The sequence below is a fragment of the Pleurodeles waltl genome, chromosome 11, assembly GCF_031143425.1.
Source record: "Pleurodeles waltl isolate 20211129_DDA chromosome 11, aPleWal1.hap1.20221129, whole genome shotgun sequence".
Classification (NCBI taxonomy): domain Eukaryota; kingdom Metazoa; phylum Chordata; class Amphibia; order Caudata; family Salamandridae; genus Pleurodeles; species Pleurodeles waltl.
The window spans coordinates 49,869,763-49,887,492 of NC_090450.1; the positions used below are offsets into that span (position 1 = coordinate 49,869,763).

The following is a 17,730-nucleotide window of genomic DNA, read 5'->3' on the forward strand; positions in this document are numbered from 1 at the left end:
CCCGGCCAAGAGGACCTTGAGCCGCGCGGGGAAGAGGAGCATGTATGAAAGTTGCATCGCTCTAAGTTTCTGCTTAACGTGTTCATACGACCGGCGGCGGATCTGGACCTCACGGGTATAGTCTGAGAAAATTAAGATTTTATGGTTCTCCCATTGAAGATCTTCCGACCTCCTAGCCTCTAAGGATATTGTCTCTATCCTTAAAGTTAAAGAAGCGCGCAATCATAGGTCGTTTTGGGCCGCCCGGTGGGGGGCGCGGGGCCAATGCCCTGTGGGCTCTTTCAATCACAAACCAGGGCGAAAGGGACTGGTCCGGCATCCATGCATTAATCCACCTTTCTAGGAACTCAGATGCCCCACCATCCTCCACGCCCTCCGGAAATCCGATGAAACGCAGGTTGTTGCGTCTTGATCGGTTCTCTGCATCTTCCGCACGACGGTGCAGCTCGCCAGTTCGAGTCTGCAGCTGGGCCACTTTACTTCTAAGGTCAGCTAGGTCGTTTTCAGTCTGGGAGACTCTAGTTTCAACCTCGGTGACCCGGCTCACTGCGTTTCTGAGGTCTTGCCGAACCAGACCCACGTCTTCTCGTACTTCCCCAATCTTAGTCTCCACAGCAGACTGTGATGCTTGAATGGCTTGAAGGATGGCACTCACTCCGTCCGGTGCGGGGCCTCCGCTAGCTGTGTCTCCCTCTCCTCGCTGGCCAGCCGGTGTCGTGAACTGGTCAATCTTTTGCTGGGAAGATGGAGGTTGCTTGTTCGCCTTGTCTCTCCCCATCACGGCATCTGAGACAGGAGTCGGGTAGTTTTCCAATCAAGTCTAGATCTCTTGCACGTTTGCTGTTACTGCGATTATGGGTGCGTGGGGAGAGGCATTCAGGCCCAAACTGTGATCTTCTTCACCTTTGAGATCTGATGAGTCCAGTTTCATCTTGGCCCAGTTGCCAATTGCCATTAGGTATTAAGTGCTAAGGGGGGGGTAGGGCGTCTTTCTTCCCTGACTCCTTTCCCCTCCCGCACCCCGTTTTCACTTCGAGCCGGTACCTTCAGTAAAGCCTCGACCGGCCCCGGTGTTAATTACGCTGCTCCAGTGACGCCATGAGGTCACTCAGGGCCATTGCCCTTCCGTTAGTTCGGATCACAGTGCTGATTTATCAGCCGTATCGGTAACTTTAGCACAGCCTCATCCCGCCTCGATGTCTCCGCCGCGCTCCGTGGACCCCCGGCATGCCTCCGCCGTCACTCAGGGCACCAGGGAGTCCCTCTCTGCAACCGCCCTTCCTCCGCTCCAGCTCCGGCCAGCGGGGTCCCGGGCACAGCGCAGCCGCTTAGCTCCCTCCGCCGCTGACCCCAAGTTTGCGCACGGCCGCAGCCTCATCCACACGGCGCTCTCTTCCTCCAGACGCAGCGGCGCCGCTCCCACACACCGCGGGAGCCGCGCTAGGGTCGTAGCCTCAACCCTATCCAGGGTCCCCCTCTTACCCCGTTGCACCTCTGTTCCAGCGCAGCCGTGTCCGGGGGGATCGCCGGTCCGGCCCCAGCTCAGCCGCAGAAGTCAGTCCCGGCCGCCATTTTGTTTTCGGGGACGGGACGGTCGCGGCTCGACAACGGGGGCTGCTTTCGCCAGGAGTTTCTCGCCGGAGCCTCTCAGGGGCCCAGGGGTCACAAGGACTGTCAAAACGACGTCTCCGGCTCGGTCAGGCCACTCTTAACTACGGGCGGATGACGGAGGGGTCCAGAGCACTCTCAGAGTGCGACCGCCATCTTGACGCCCGAAGCCACGCCCCCTACTCCTGGATTTTTACTATGGGATATTCAAAACAGGGTATATGGGACCACAGGGGTTGTCATAGGTCCCTTGTGCCAATAGTCGACAAGGTTCCTAGGGCGTCTGCAGCATTACTAATGAATATGATCCAAATATCACAACTCTTATTCACACTATACCGTCTGGTACTCCCTAGGTTGTAACAGTTGTGGCCAAAGTTGTACCCCTAGTTCGGGGATCCTAGTACACTTTGTAGGAGGGCCAGATGGTGTCCAGTGTAGCCACACATTCATGTAGAGAAAATGTCATCTTATTTCCTACCCCGCATCACCTCTTCCGGATGTTCAATGACAAGTCTCTTCTTCATGTCTAGAAACTTCAGTTCTTTGGAGCCCTCTTCAAGACATATGGGAGAAGCTTCTATTCTGTAGATTAAAGCCAACTTCTTGACTGGTCATATCTATTTTGATGACAGATTTGTTGGACCTGGGGACCACTATTGTTCAGAATTTAATTATCTTTCCATACAACTAAGGGTGTAGGGCTGATGGTGTGAGAACGAAATGTGCAGCTAAACACCACTGCCCAAGCATGACATGGCTTTCAATAAAGAAGAGCAGGGAAAATAGTTCTCATCACACCATCCTTTGAATAGTAAGGCTGCACTTACTAAGTTTGTGGCAGGGCTCCAACTGTGTATATTATGGAGTAGCTTTCATATCAGGTTTCCAACTCAACATTAGGCCAAGGTTCAGACTCCAGTTGGGCCATTCTTCTGATAATACAAAACTCTTATCCTTTTCTCTATTACAAAAGGATGTGTACACAGGGGCACAGTTTCAACGTTCTTAGAACATCGATCCAAATAAAACAGCACCTACAATATGGTTACAACCGAGTCCTGTCCATGCAAGGGATCAGCTTTTGTCAGGGATCTCATGTTATTTTTAGTCTCTTGAATTGCAGCGACCTACTAACATTTGCTCTAGTGCATTGCGCAGAATTACACAATGCTTCCTAAACTCACAATCAAAACCTAATTGAGGATTAAACGTTGGTCTCAATTTCAGGTTTTCAGCTCCGCTAAACATTCTTTAGCAAATCACAATCTCAAAGAGCTTCAGTTCACATTAGTGAAAACATTGAGAGCATGTGGCCACTAGAATTAAGCATGACCTATTATGGGGCTTTTATATTTGATAAGCTCTCCTCCCCATCAGAGTCAAAGTATTATATATATGTTTTTTTTACATTTTCAATTTTTTTACTCAATTACTTTATTATAGCCTTCTTTTAAAGGGGTGTGTGGCACCCAACCCCTTGATAAACTGAAATAGTATACACAAGATTCTCTTGTAAGAAGTAGACAAACCAGTAGGTCCCAATTCACAAAGGTGTACATTTACTGAGGTAACTCAACTATCCACATTGTGCCATTTACTAATTCAGATTGAATATTTACACCTAGGAACGGTCTTATGTCTTCACACCCTCCCATACAGGGAGAGGACGAAGCTTCCTACAACAGAATTTAAGTGTGGAGTTACTAGTATGCTATCACTTGTTGGTGGAAATCTCCACCCCACCACTAGATGGTAATCTCCCTTTGGTAAAGGAGAATTACACTCAATATAGCTTAAAAATAGATTTAAAATAACTCTCAAAGTATGGTCAATACCAAAATTAAATATATTAAATATTTATAAATATTACTTTAATACTTCAAAATCATTACCCTGGTTAACCTTGATTTATTATAGTAACCTTAGTTAAAAATCATGCATTTACTTTCAAATTTTTTAATGTAGTATATTACACAAATAAAATACATAAATTGTAATCACTAAATTTTAACGTTAATTCATAAAGGGTTTATTTCATCTATGGAAGTGGGTTGCAGTACAAGTGGTTAGCCACGTGAGGTACTTGATTTGCGTTAAGAATGGATGTAGAATTTACATCTGTGTTGACACCTTGGAGTTGTATCAAATTTACAAGTGTATTGTGTGAATTATAATGGCCTCAAATCTTCTGGTTTTTTTTTATACAGCTAATCCCACCCAAACACGTCTAAGTGTCCCTTAACCCGACGCATGTGAGTAATTATTCCCCATTTTGTCACCACTCACTCCAACATGTACTATAAAGTAGAACAAAGACAGGCGTCTTTGGCCGTAGACTTGAGAACAGCATCTTGTAGCATGTGTAGGACTGCTTTACAAAAGTTTCTAAATCCAGTCTCTCGATCCTTTTAATTTTTAGACGTTGCTAATGACTTGTACATTTTTTTTTTTTTTTTTAAATGAATCATGTACTTAAAGAATATTGCTTGCACTTCAGCAGGCAGACTGCCCCTTACATTGCTGTGGCCACTGCAAACTCATGACTGGCACAAGTGGTCACACGTCATGAGTCGCTTGGCGACTGTTCCAGGATTTGAATCAGATGTGTTCTAAAACACTGCTGCTTTTTTTGTCCAAGGTACAGCAGGGCTTTCTGCAATACTGGTCACCTGAGCCGAGCATTCACAGATAGTGGTAAAACGTCAAATATTAACATGAAAATAATTTGCTGACAAGCAGTGCCCACCCAATCATAGGAAAGCAGTGCGCACTGCTTGCACTAACTAGCAGAGCAGCATAGTGGACACTGTATCAAAGGACACAATATGTCTTTAGTTCTGGGAACCCCATGTGGAAGTTGACAATGCAGTAATATTCTTCACCCGTCACTACACCAAAGTAAGATTCTCTTTGCTCACACTAAGCAATCACTCCACTACAAGTTTTAAGTTGTTAGAAACATTGAGTGCTTGTCTTCCAATTACAAATGCACTAACATATGTATTAGAGTAAGGAAAAGATTGAAATTAGCCATAGACACTTAAAATCTTTATTCCACAATGACAGAGTGCACAGTTCTATATAATTTATAGGATGTTTGTTTTTATGCACATTGTTTCCCATCTGCTTCCATACATTTAATCCTCCGATTCGGATTCCTCCTCGTCTTGACTAATCTGGAAGTAGCGCAGTTCGTAAGTTTCTTTGTCCGATGCAACCACTCGAAGCCAGTCGCGGAGATTGTTCTTCTTGAGATATTTCTTGGTAAGATATTTCAGATACCTTCAAACAACAAGCGCATTGTCAGCCGCTATTCATGATAATGGCAAGGTTTTCAAAGCAGACTCAACTAAAAGGACGAATCAGATTCCTTCACGCAACTTTGAAAAAAATACTTATAACCTGAACTGTTCAAGATAGTGTCCGTTATATCCACCCCCGCAATGCACAAACATTTCTGTAAGAAAGGGCGATACATTTTCCGGTGAATAATTTTCACAAACTGGGCGACTATACTGAACATCTGATCATACAATTTTAATCTAGCATTGGGAGAAGGCATAAACATGTGCGGCAGCAAAAGGAAAAATAGTTATTCATCACGAAAGAAAAAAAAAAACAATCACTGGCAAAGCCAACAGGTTTCGACCTTTTGGACGTTGTCATTTTCAATGCTTTTTGCTGACATTGTGCAACATTGCCAAAAGCACAATGACGTGTCAGTAAGCATTATGGTGCTATGAAAGCTCTGTAGTGAGATAGGCATCACGTTGCCACCATTTTGTTTTTATTTACTGATCTCAGATGACAGATGCCACTGAGCAGTAAACAAAAAGAAGTTTAACGTGTTCAAAAATGCACTTTCCAAACAAAACAGACTTGCAGCAGTGGGCTGCTGCTGGACCCTCCATAAATCGAACATATATATTTTATTTGCAGATGAACCGTGGGAGAACGTTTTCTGGCAAAGGTACGGAGGGATCAATAGACAAGATTGATATCGTTTTTTACTTTCCTTTCTATTAAAAAAATTTCAGAGGGGGGTAAGCAGTTCAGACGGGGGAGCAATGGAGTAAGATGAAGCTCATGGCACTACTTGATCTCAGGTGGCTGCACATGAGGGAGGGAGCAAGCAAGCAAGAAAACGCTCATGGACTGCTAAAAGCGGTTCTCCGAATGTGAGCAGTGAAGAACACCAGCCAATGTAATGGTAAGCAATGGGCTGGGCATAAGACCACTATGATTTTGTATGGTCCACAGGACGTCTTCTGTAAACACTGCTAAAAACCGGGCCCTTGGCAAGACCCAAAAAGCATAATGATACACACTCATGCAATGCTTACATACGAGTCATGAAGTTACAGCACAATCCAGTTTGGACTTATAGAAGCCCTTGCACCATTATGCATATGTAAAGACGCAGCTGCCATTTACTTACCTTGCCAAGATGGCAACTAAGAAAACAAGCATTTGCAATGCACTAGGGTCCCGAATTTGTCAGAGTTACAGCTATTACCAGTTGTAAACTCCCAACTGGATTTTTATTGCCACGTTGGCAAAAAAATAAAATGCGCGATTGCGCTTCTACAGTTCACTCCTAATGAAACCTACCGGCAAAAGTGCAATTAAGCACATAACCGGCAAAAGTGCAATTAACCATGTAACAGGGTCGATATTATGCAAAGCGCTTGACTTCTACCAAGCGAGATCGCGCTGCGAAAATAGAGAAAAAGTAGTCCTCAAACCTGATGGGAAATAGCGAGCCACACATGTTTTCAGTACTTTGTCGCTGGGCTCCAGGAGGGCCTACCACCGGAAAAGGCATGACGTATGCGTGCCTTCCACCAATGAAAGCAAGCTGATTTTAACAGGCAAGCCCACGAACCAATGGCACTGACGTGACTTGGTCGGGGCTCCGAGCCCTTTTCTAATTCTTAAAGCGTCTTGCAAGCGATACGCATGTGCAAGCGACGCAGGCTCGACCCTAAAAAGGGCTCAAAAGCACATTTTTAGAACAAACAGACCCAGTGTCAAATTGGACCTTTTGGGCTTGGGGGACCATTGAAGGAATTTGGTTAGTGCAGTTGGATTAGGTTAAGCAATGCGGGGTAGTCATGGTGGAGGGCAATTTTTTTTTTTTAATTAAAAATCAGAAGACAGATGGGGAAGTAACATTAGCTGGAGTCTGGAAAGCAACAGCAAGTGGGGGTCTGTAAGGCAGCCACATGCTCTACGCCTCATACATTTACCAAGCATTACTGCGTGGATGTGTTAACCACACAACAAGCCACAGTAGGACAAGCAGTATTAAGAACATTATTTCAAACAACTTCAACCCCTACAGGCTAAGCCACCGCTTTTGGGGAGATAACTGCTTACTAGTCTATGCACAGCATGAGTATTTGCAGCTACACATTCCATCGAACATATATATATATATATACACACACACACACTGAAAACACCAAAGGTTACAGGGACGTACGTTAGATTCTGGATCTATTCATACTAAACCGAAGAAATTCAGCAGTTAGAGTTCTTTTAAGTAAATATAATTTGCACCCTAAACTATACTCACGCCCTTGCCCTGCACAATTTTCTTTTCAATAATTTTATGGCAAATGTTGTAGTGATATCAAAGACGCCATACAAAAGATCAATGATGTAATTTGTGGCATAATTAGCTGTGCATGGCAAATGCGAGGGTTATAGTTATTAAAAAGAACTTCAACTATACCTGGTGATTTTCTATGGTTTTGTACAAGTAAATTCCGAACCCAACTATAATGTTCCTGTAAGCTGTTTTTTTTCAGTGAATTTTTATGTTTTATTTTTTGGTTTTAAACCTACAGCAGTTTTAATTACTATACGTTACTCCAACCCTGGCCGTGCGCAGTGGGGGTTGGCCGCAAGGCCTGGCATGCAGCCAAGCCCTTACCACCCAAACCAGCACCACACGTCCTTTGCCCATGGGCAGCGCATGTTGGCCACAGGACCCGTCTGTCAGTGGATCTATGAGTGGGTGTGAGTGGGTCTGAAAGTGGGTGTGTGAGTGGGTGCACGAGTCTACCTGCATGTATGAGAGAATGTATGAATGTCTGTTTTTTCTTTCAAATTTTTCCATATTTGCAGATTTGTGAATTTTCACGAATATCGGCATGGGTGACTATTTTCAGCCCATAATTTGCTCCTAAAACACACCTACATCACACCGTTGCCATCAGGGTACCTTCACTTTAACCCCTTATGCCATTTTCAATTTGGATTTTTATCCCAAGGGACTGTGCCATGTGAAATAAAATTGTAATGTCTTTTCGCACACTTATTTGCGAATTACATGAATTATTCCTGAAGTCATCATTGCCAGAGATACAAAATTATTTTACTTTTAATATCACAAAAACTACTAAACGGATTTACACCAAGTGAAAGCTTGATCTGCGTATCCAAAGCTAGCTTTCTGCTAAATTTGGTGTAATTCTGTGGGGCGGTTCAGGCTAGAGTTGTGTTTAAAGGTCCCATGGGAATCGCAACTTTTTTCTCACACACCTTTTTTTTCTGCCCCCACTTGATGGATCACCCTGAAACTTTCCATGCACATCAAGAATCACTACAAAACTTTGGGGGGAAATGTTTTGAAGATTCGCCTAATGGTGCCAAAAACATAGGACGGAAACATGGTCCTAACTATAACTACCTAGTGATGACCACCACTAGGTAATATACATCTTGAACAATGTTTGGGTAATAGGAATATCGCCCAGCACTATAATCAGTGCACTGATTCCCCACCAGTGTAGTAATTAATACAAAAATAACAGTACTGAGATGCTGCCACAATCACACAATGTACTCTTTTGTAGTTTCTTTGGTTCCTTCTTTATTGGATCACTTGCTGTGTCTATACAGCAAATACAGTCTACACCTATGTAGTTCAGGAAGTGCTATGTACACTTTCAGTCAACTGCAGCTCCTAGAGGCGAGCCACCGCTTTATGGAGGAACTGCTTACAGTCTATGCAGAGCATGTGTATCTACAGCCACATGCAACTGAACTGATTGTTACCCTGTAAGCAACTAATGGTGGCATGTAGTACTGTAGATTCACGTGCCCTTCCTCCTCCCCAGACACCTGTGGCAGTTTAACTTGGTAAACATTTGTACATAAGTATTTACACTTTGCATGGACATCTTTTTCTCTACACTTTTTCCTCATCGTCCTGCGGAAACAACAATTTAACAAAGTTGATGTCTATGCACAAAATCACCAAGAGGAAGAGTCAATTCAATCTTCTAACTCGAAACACTTCTTCGAAGAAGAAATTGCACCACTCTGGGCCCAACACTGGATGGCAGGAGTATACAGAGCATGTGTACATACAGTCACACATGCCATCAAACATCCCGTTATGGAAACATTCTGGCTTTGTACACTGCAATTCAACAAACCACACAATGTGGTTAACTCAAATTTCACAGAGACGCCATTCAACAATATTCCACAGAGCAACTTCAAGACTTGTTAATATATCCCATGACCTGAAAGCTCAATAACCTACTTGGTAACATTAAAGGCAATAAGCTGTTGTGTATATATCAAGTACAATTCACCTTCCCTCAGATCATGGATAGTTTCATCAGGGAGGAAGAAGATTTTTCGGAGTTGTGAAAAGCTTACAAACACACAAGTACCACAAGTTACTAAATTTCCCTCCTGATTCAGACATTTCTGCTGTACTAAGCTGCTGCTCTGTAGGCCTGGAGATCCCTTAGGCATCACCACCTAAAATCAAACTCCCCCTGCCTCAGTTTCAAGATATAGGGATTTTTAATATAGCAGACCACCCGAACTTTTGCTGAAAGTAGAGCAGAGGAAATGAATAATCTGCTGAGATTTAGATGTGTGTGAACCTGGCTTTAAGACAAATTTGTTTCTTTTACTAATCAGTTTGGCTTGATTTGTTAAATAGGTTCATGAATACTACAATGTGTCAATAGTCTGTAGTTGAGTGCACCTCCTGCATTTACTGAAGACGTAGGCAAAGATTATTGTAATTATAGGTTACCACTACTAAAGGGCTGACTTCATTCTGTATAAGTAACTTTACAACATGGAAACTGCTAGTAGCTAAAACAAAATGTGCTTCAGACTAGAGAGAACCTGTTGTGGCTGGAAGCTATATTATGACTTTAGATGAGACCGCAATATCTCAGACTGGGACTACAATTTTAGCCAACTCCCTATGTAACGTGGAAATGTAAACAATACGGGTGGATTTCAAATGTAGATGACAAGCAACTGATGCAGGAGACTCCACAAACAAGCCAATCTTTAGTGGGCGTACCTGACATGAACTCTTGAAGCCAGTCATAAAATTGGGCTATTTGGGCTGAATAGAACCTAATAGGGCAGTGTCAAGACTGATTATGGTTGAATCCAAAATGAGGCGGGCAAAAGAATGATGCACTGGAATGTTATTTCAAGCGATTGCCAGTGATCAGACTTCTTCCAAGTATACTCCCATCACCTTTTGTGTAGATGCCTGCTGACCTTTGTAAATGTCATACTGACCCGTCACTAAGGTTATAAAACTGCAGATGCACTTGCAGTTCCTCTTAAAATCCAAGTTCAACAGTGCTTTAGTTTTTAACAGTTTGAAAAACATGCCTACACCCCACACAATATAGGATGTTGATGTTAATGTTTGAATCCTCCTCCCCCGACAAGGAGAAAGAAAATAGAACACTGCTTGAAATCAGAACCAAATATTTGAATTTAGGCCAACAATGATAGCGGAGGGAAGCACCTAGGTAACTTGCTTCTAGAAGCCCTTAACTGTTTGCTTTGAATTCACTTACGCCCGCCTTCATTAAAGTCATGCATTTTTAACCAGGAAATGTATGGTGTTGTCTCCCGGTGCTTGATATTCGTGTGTTAATCAACTTTGGAAATCTTGGTGTGCCACTGAACAAGTCAAATGTATAAATGTACAGACTGTACTACAAACTAGAGCTGGGTCCTGCTTGAGTACTGCCTTAGGCTATGTACACTTAATTAATGTAGTTTCCACTGCTAAAGTTTCAACCACAAACTGAAGTTTGGAAAAGATCACTAATGATTCAAAGAGCTAGGGAAAATGTGACAAATTCTAACTTACGATCTGGAAATCATTTGAAATGGGCAGGTAAAGCATAAAAATGTAGTAAAAACAAGTTAATCGAAGACCCGTGGACGTTTCTGCTTTAAGAACGCTACCAGAGACCAGATAGCTAAACTCAACCTTTGACCAGTCAACTTCTTTCCACCATTCCAGTAGACAATATACACAAAGGGATAAAAGGACTGAAACGTAACCAGATCAAAGGTGTGGAATCCATTCCATCATATTCGCTGAACCATCTCAAAGTTCGAGGTTAAACTTTTTTGCTTTGCTGCAATCATTACCTATGGGAACAATTCCCAATTCTTGGTGTGGAGCTTTGCTGACATAACGGCTGGCAAAGTCTCAGGGGCTATTGGCTTTGCCATTGCCTTTTGGGCACACTGCAGAGCATCAGCAGAAACCATAACTTGCTGCCTGGCCTCCCGGAATAATTATAAAAAAAGCAAGATCACATTGATCGTGTGGGCAAGAGGTGCTGGTCGGGGCAGCAAATGGAGCAAAACAAGGTGCGGGAGAAGCACACAAAGGAAGAGAACTAGGAGCTAGGCGAGAAGCACACGAGGAAGAGTGCAACACCCAGGCACAGAAAAAGGCGCACACACTCGAAAAATGACAACAGTACGCAGGTGTGGAAGAAGCATACAAGAGAAATTGAAAACATGCACTTATGGGGAACTCACCCAAAAAGAAAGGAAAAAAAAAAAGAAAATCACCCAAAAGTGAACAGTGGAAGGATAGATGCAGCCAATCAGATGGTAAAAAGGCACTGGTCCAGGGAAGGGACAATCCCAAGAGGGCAACCCGCGACAAGGAAAGATCTTGAATAAGAAGCAAGACAGAGTCACAAAGCCAACCAATGGTAGGAAAAGGGCAGGATGCAAGCACCTGCTCAAGTTCTTGATAAGCCCAAAACTGGTCTTACACAACCAAGAACCTGGCGCATTCTGGTCGGCTCTACCCAAGAAGGATGCCGGGATGCTCCTTGACGTATACTTTACCACTGACATTGAGGTGTTTGTAAACTAGTATTGTGGCGAAATGAAAATTGGGCAACGGAAAATTGGCTTATCTGTCGCAAGCAAGGTGGATTCAGACTTGGCTACAACCGTGTCTAAGGTTGCTCCTTATAATTGGCAGAGCAGCCCTCCTACAGACAAGGGGATCTTTGTGCCGCTGTGATAGCGTGTTAAAGTCTTGGAGAAAACTGGCTTTGATTTGGGTGCCTTCAGGTTCTCTTTATATAATACAACTCCTACTTTCTAACAGCCTGTTACAGGTTCTGATCTGCAACTATGTTTGTTTAGCAAACAAAACCGTGAACAATGGCCTACAATAGGACTGGTTTGGCACTCTTTCACTCTACTCCTTATCAACACTACGCACGAGCCCGCGAGTGTCAAATGTTTTCCCTATAAAGACTCGTACCCAGCATACGGGCACTGCATTACATCGACAATCTAGCCATTATTAATTATTCCTAGTCCACATTTAAAGTCAGAGAAGCAGACTGAGCAAGAATTGCATAGACAAGTTCAATATAAATGTTCAGTGTTTAGTCTTCGGAAGAAAAATATTCACTTGGCAACTTTAATGGCAAAAGAGTGCGTGGACAGTTTAAAAAATCTGAGGATTATGCACTGAGGCATACCCGAACACTCCTGCGACTTATTTTCAGGAGCTAATCTTGGACGTCGGGCTACACTTGTTTTAACATAATATTGAGGCCTAGGAATTTAACTCCCCAAGCGGTCATAATGGAAAAAACAGTTCTGCAAGCTTTGAATGTTTGAAGCTGTAAGTAAATACATCTGTGTGTATTTTCACTCTTGATCAGAAACAGCACAAAGAATGATGGTTTGTTGAAAATCGAAACTCCGGGAGGGTTTATATATGCAACACACTTTAGGTTTAAGTACATTTTACTAATCTATGCATACGATCTTATGTTTTTCTTTAACCAAATTTTCCTAGTCTGTACCAATAACATTTTAAGTCTTGTTACCCAAAAGCTCAACTTAACTCAGGCTTCCCCAACTAGTACCTCGCGAGCTACTGGTAGCTCTCCATCTAACTCTAAGAAGCTTTGGTGTGCATTTCAGCATATAAACCTGAAGCTTCTCTTTGGATCAATTTATATATGAACATCAGAATTGAGGGTAGTGTATTTGGGACAAAAGTGTGCATTTTCAGAACTCATAAGCTAATGTTGGGCAAAAAATGGTTGAATTTCCAAAATATATAAATCTAATACGGACTGATAAATCATTTGGCATTGGGGAGACTTGTTACTAACCTTATTACTTGGTGCCAGGAGCACTGATGCTGTGGCTAGTATGCAGTACCCATGACAAGGCATTGCAAATCGGCAGCCTTATATTTACATTACTACTGGCAACCCTGTCTGATGCAGGGCCGCGAGAGGTCACTAATGTATTCTTGGTTGATGTGGTCATTAGACTAGTAATATTAGTAGCTCAGGGTGACTTACATTGAGCATAAGTAGCTCTTATTGCAAAAAAAGTTTAGAGACCCTTGATTTAACATAACCACAAAAACTTTAAAAAACCTATCATCTTTTGTTAGCTAAAATAGGAATTACTTGGTTCTCACAAAGTTCATGTTCACAACTATACATTTGCCTTCGAAACCTAATAACAGATTATTTTATATTGTTCACGATATTCGTAACCATGTATATAGCAATGATTTTAATGAATCGGGCAGTAAAGAATTCTTAATCACAAACGTGAATGCTCAGAAAGCCACATTCTAAAAATAAACTAAATCAAACTGGCACCAGCTTTCAATCACTGTTGTACCTTTAATCTGACTTAACTTTTTTGATAGTGACAACATAAAACTGATCATTTGTTCTACAGTGTGCACTGTACCACTGATACTATCTGGCAAGGTGGGTGCTCGATCTGCGTGTCGACACCTGGAATTTGTCAATTCCTTTATTATGCGAGGTGTGTGCTCTGCTTAGGAACAGTTTGTGATTTTTAAACAAGAGGAACATCATGAGATTTGTCAGCAAAGGGTTTTTTGATGAGGAGAGCCACTGCGGAGAATGGTTTCTCCTGCATTTCTAAGCAAACATGGCAAGTCATTCTCATGAAATGTCCTCGGTCCACTGCTTCATCCACTACCAAGTCAATTCCACATTCATTTTTTCTCTGTGTCCTCTGCTCAAACAGTACCAGCAGGACGCCACCCCCTTGTTAGTCTTTTGAAGCGCTCTTGTGGTGGTGTAAGGGGTTTTTAATTATCCAGCATGACATGGTCCTTCCATTCTCCCCTATATCCCTCCCTATTACGGTACCTATTTTTTCTCCATTACAGTGCAATGCTACCTTAGACAACCGTATATGCTAGATGTACAACCAACATGGCAAAATGTATTTCCTCATATACACTCTCCTACAGTACCCTTGCACATCTTCCCTATTCTGTTCCCAATAAAGAAGTTTGAACTTACCTTGAATCAGCATAAACACGACATAAGAACAAGTGTGACATTTTAAAATAATGCTTTGAGCACATTTATATTCTAAAGCAATGCAAAACTACCATGAGTAGAAACTTGACATATCAAACCAAAAATAGAAGATAGAAAAATACTGGTGTACACCACTCACCTTTTAGAGAACTGTTTTTCTGAGACCACGGTGATCTTGTTCTTCAATCGTTCAATGTGAACAATATTTCCTAGGTTTCCAGTTTTTCCATTAACCTTTACTCTCTCCTTCAGGAATTGCTCCTATTAACAGAAAAGAAAAAATAGGACACTAGGGAATGGTGCCCTAGGCTCATGCTAGGGAAGTTAACCCTAGCAATCAAATGTGTTAAACAGAATATATGCAATTCAGTTTATAATTATTAAGCACACGTTAGGCAAAACAGAACAAATCTGGTATTAGAATAAACTCTTATGGTGTGGTGAAACATTTAAATATGAAAAGAATGTAACAAAATAAATGGCTGTTTGATTAAACTTCCCAATTTAGCTAAGTGTAAAACACCGGCTCTGCAGTTTATCTTTAGTTATATAAAGATGCTTACAAAGTTGCTTGAGTCGAATATTCCATCTTCAACTGGATGTGTAAGATCAAGGACGAACTTCCAGCTTACTTTCTTCGATTTTCTATCTTTCTATTAAAGAAATAATAAAAACAACGATTTTTAGACATCAAGCAAGCAAAAGCATTATTGCAGAATGGATTCTCACGCAAAGATAAGATTGCTGTATTCAAAAACTAGTATTTTACAGAAATAGTAGGGTTGAACCTTTAATTAGTCACATTATCGCTGCCAGTACTGCCTCAAAGTTATCCTGACATCAGAGGATAACACATTTTTATCATTACAGTTCACTTATGAACCCTACAATCAATCTTTACAGGAAAACAGCATATCTTAGCTTACAAATTTGCACCATATATTTTGTCGGAGAACTCAATTACTTTACTACTCCAGACACAGAAAGGAGTACGGTCCAATAGATAATTCTTGGAAGCCAAGCGCATAAAGTCAGAATTGCCCATGTATAGTATAAGGGGCCAGGTTCATTGCAATAGTGAAATGGTTTATGTTTTGGTGGTTCCAATAAAAAGGAAGCATGCATTAACTTAATCATGGTTTGTGGGAACTGGTCTAATGTTTTAACCTTGTCTCTGGAATACACCGGAAAAGCTAGCAGTAAAAGGCACAGCAGTCTTCTAATGTACATTTAACCTAGATAATGTGTGACCTACTTGTCATCTAACAGTACAACAATCTACAAGAGGGCCGCCGGTATTCACCCTACACTAAAATTACTGTGAAACGCTAGTCTTTACTTTGTCCCACCTACATCCTAACGGAATTTTTTTTGTTCATCTAAGGTTAATTGCTTCAACAGGTGGTCACTGGATAGACCTTGCACATCCTATGCTCATCCACCGCACGCAAAAATATTCCTTTTTGAAAAACCTTCAAGTTTTCGTTGTCACACCCAACATTTCATCTTCCATGTATAACACTAAAAGCTCCAGATGAAAGCCCTATACAATCCTAACACCCTCCCCACCAACGATCGAACGTTACAAATTACAGGTTTGGCAAAACACATACGTTAAATGCTTGCACACAAGTGTTACAACCAATTTCTACCCAACTAAGCACAAACTGCGCCTCTCTTCCGCCCGCACTGGTTCAGTTTACTCTCCGAGTTCTCGGTGCAATTGAGGCTGAACCCCAGCAACGAGCTCCAGTCGCAGTTGTATTATATTGTATCATTTATATTCCTACAAAACCATTTGTGGAATGCTATAGCCTAGCGGTGTGTGTGACTGGCAAGGATGTGCTTTGTTGGGGGTCTTAAGTGAGAAAGTTTTGGTGCTTTGCTTGAGTAACAGGATTGGTGCTTTTTATCCAGTCTAAATGCAAAGTGCGAGCAGCAAGCTAGAGCAGGTGAGCGAGGGGCGCAAGCACTCAACTGTATTAGCTGACATTTTTAATTTACTCAGCATGTCTTATGCTGGTTTTAAGGTTTCTGTTAAGGTGTTTTGTCCCACGTAGGCTGCTGGAGACGGCGAATAATTTTGTAAAGGTATAGGGCTGGGAGAACGATTAGGTGGCCCAGTGTAGGAGTAGGGAAGCATGGGGCAAAGAAAATATGCAGCTGCAGAGCACCACCCTGATCCGAAAAGAAACGTGGTGCTTTTGAGTTTACAACAAAGAGGGAATAGTCAGACAATACCTAGGTAAATCGAACAGCAAGTTACACACGGCGCCCCCTCCCCCACCAAAAAAAAATAGTTTCTATCAAAGCATAAAGAACTTGAAACGGGAGTTTTGTTTTCTTCTTTAATAAAAACGTAACTGAATATCGTTAATTAGAAATCCAATTCCTTACGTAATAATCCTAATATACCTTTATGAGGGAGTCGTTTAGTAAATTTTTTCGGAGACAGGTATAAGGCATGCCACAACGCATGCCACAACGCTACCAATACAAACTAATCGTGGGACAGAGAAGAGCTTATCGAAGCATGATCATTTATAGAACGATGCGGGTTGCGGAGTAAGAGAGCGGCACATGCCAAAATACCATAACAGAAAAGACTGAGATTTTAGGGAATGAGAAACAAGTAGGGCGAATGTAACTTTCCCTAGTAACTTATAATGAAGAGACAACTTCAGGAGAGAAGCCGCTAGAACAAAACAATTTTTTACTTTAAAAATGGTAATTTCCCGTCTGAATATTGACTATCGGCATGTATGTCAGTCAATGAATGAGCGAAGCGCTCTGCTGCAGGCTGGATCACAAGAGATTGATAGCGACAGCCCGAGTGAGATATGCATCGAAAGTAAAGGCATAACGTTGCGAAAATTGAGCAAGTTAAGGCAACCGGTAAGTGCCATAGTTAATATAACTAATCCACGCCGCACTCACCGGCGCCATCTTTCAGACTGTCTGAAAAGCGAAAAAGGAAATGACATTGGTCTCCCGAAGTTTTTATATACGTCGTGGCGTCATTACGCATGGAGAATGTCCACTCACAGTCTTTTAGTGTATTGCCTAGGTAGCGAACAGGAATTGACTGTTTCAGAGGCGGCCATCTTCGAAAGAAGGTGAACATTCCCGGGTGAAGTAGCGACGAACTATTAATTAACTCGTTTCAATATGAATTTAAAACGCATTACTTTCCAGCTTCTCAAAAAGTGTATTAGTGACGATTTTATTAATCCATACAACATTTTAAAAAATACACATCATCCAAACTGCATAGACGATAGATTCCTAGCGAGAGATTACGAATTCGCCTCCATTAAAGAGACTTAAACTTCATCTTATGTAAATATATTGATGCATACATATGTGCGGTTTTTATTTATATTTCTTTACTATGTTCTAGCGATTGACGCTATCGCTCAAATGTAGCGCTGGCGTCGATGAGCATCAGAAAGTGTGA

General features: G+C 42.0%; 1 protein-coding gene across 1 annotated transcript; it reads right to left on the bottom strand.

Annotated features, from left to right (window-relative positions):
- Positions 1-4,646: 4,646 nt before the first annotated feature.
- On the bottom strand, positions 4,647-17,288 carry RPL22L1 (ribosomal protein L22 like 1). The gene is made up of 4 exons (XM_069213024.1): positions 17,211-17,288; positions 14,837-14,926; positions 14,413-14,534; positions 4,647-4,893 (listed from the first exon to the last, which is right to left on the bottom strand). The coding sequence occupies exons 1-4, from the start codon at positions 17,217-17,219 to the stop codon at positions 4,749-4,751; spliced, it is 366 nt and encodes a 121-aa protein (XP_069069125.1). The 5' UTR covers positions 17,220-17,288; the 3' UTR covers positions 4,647-4,748.
- Between the last annotated feature and the right edge of the window lie 442 nt (positions 17,289-17,730).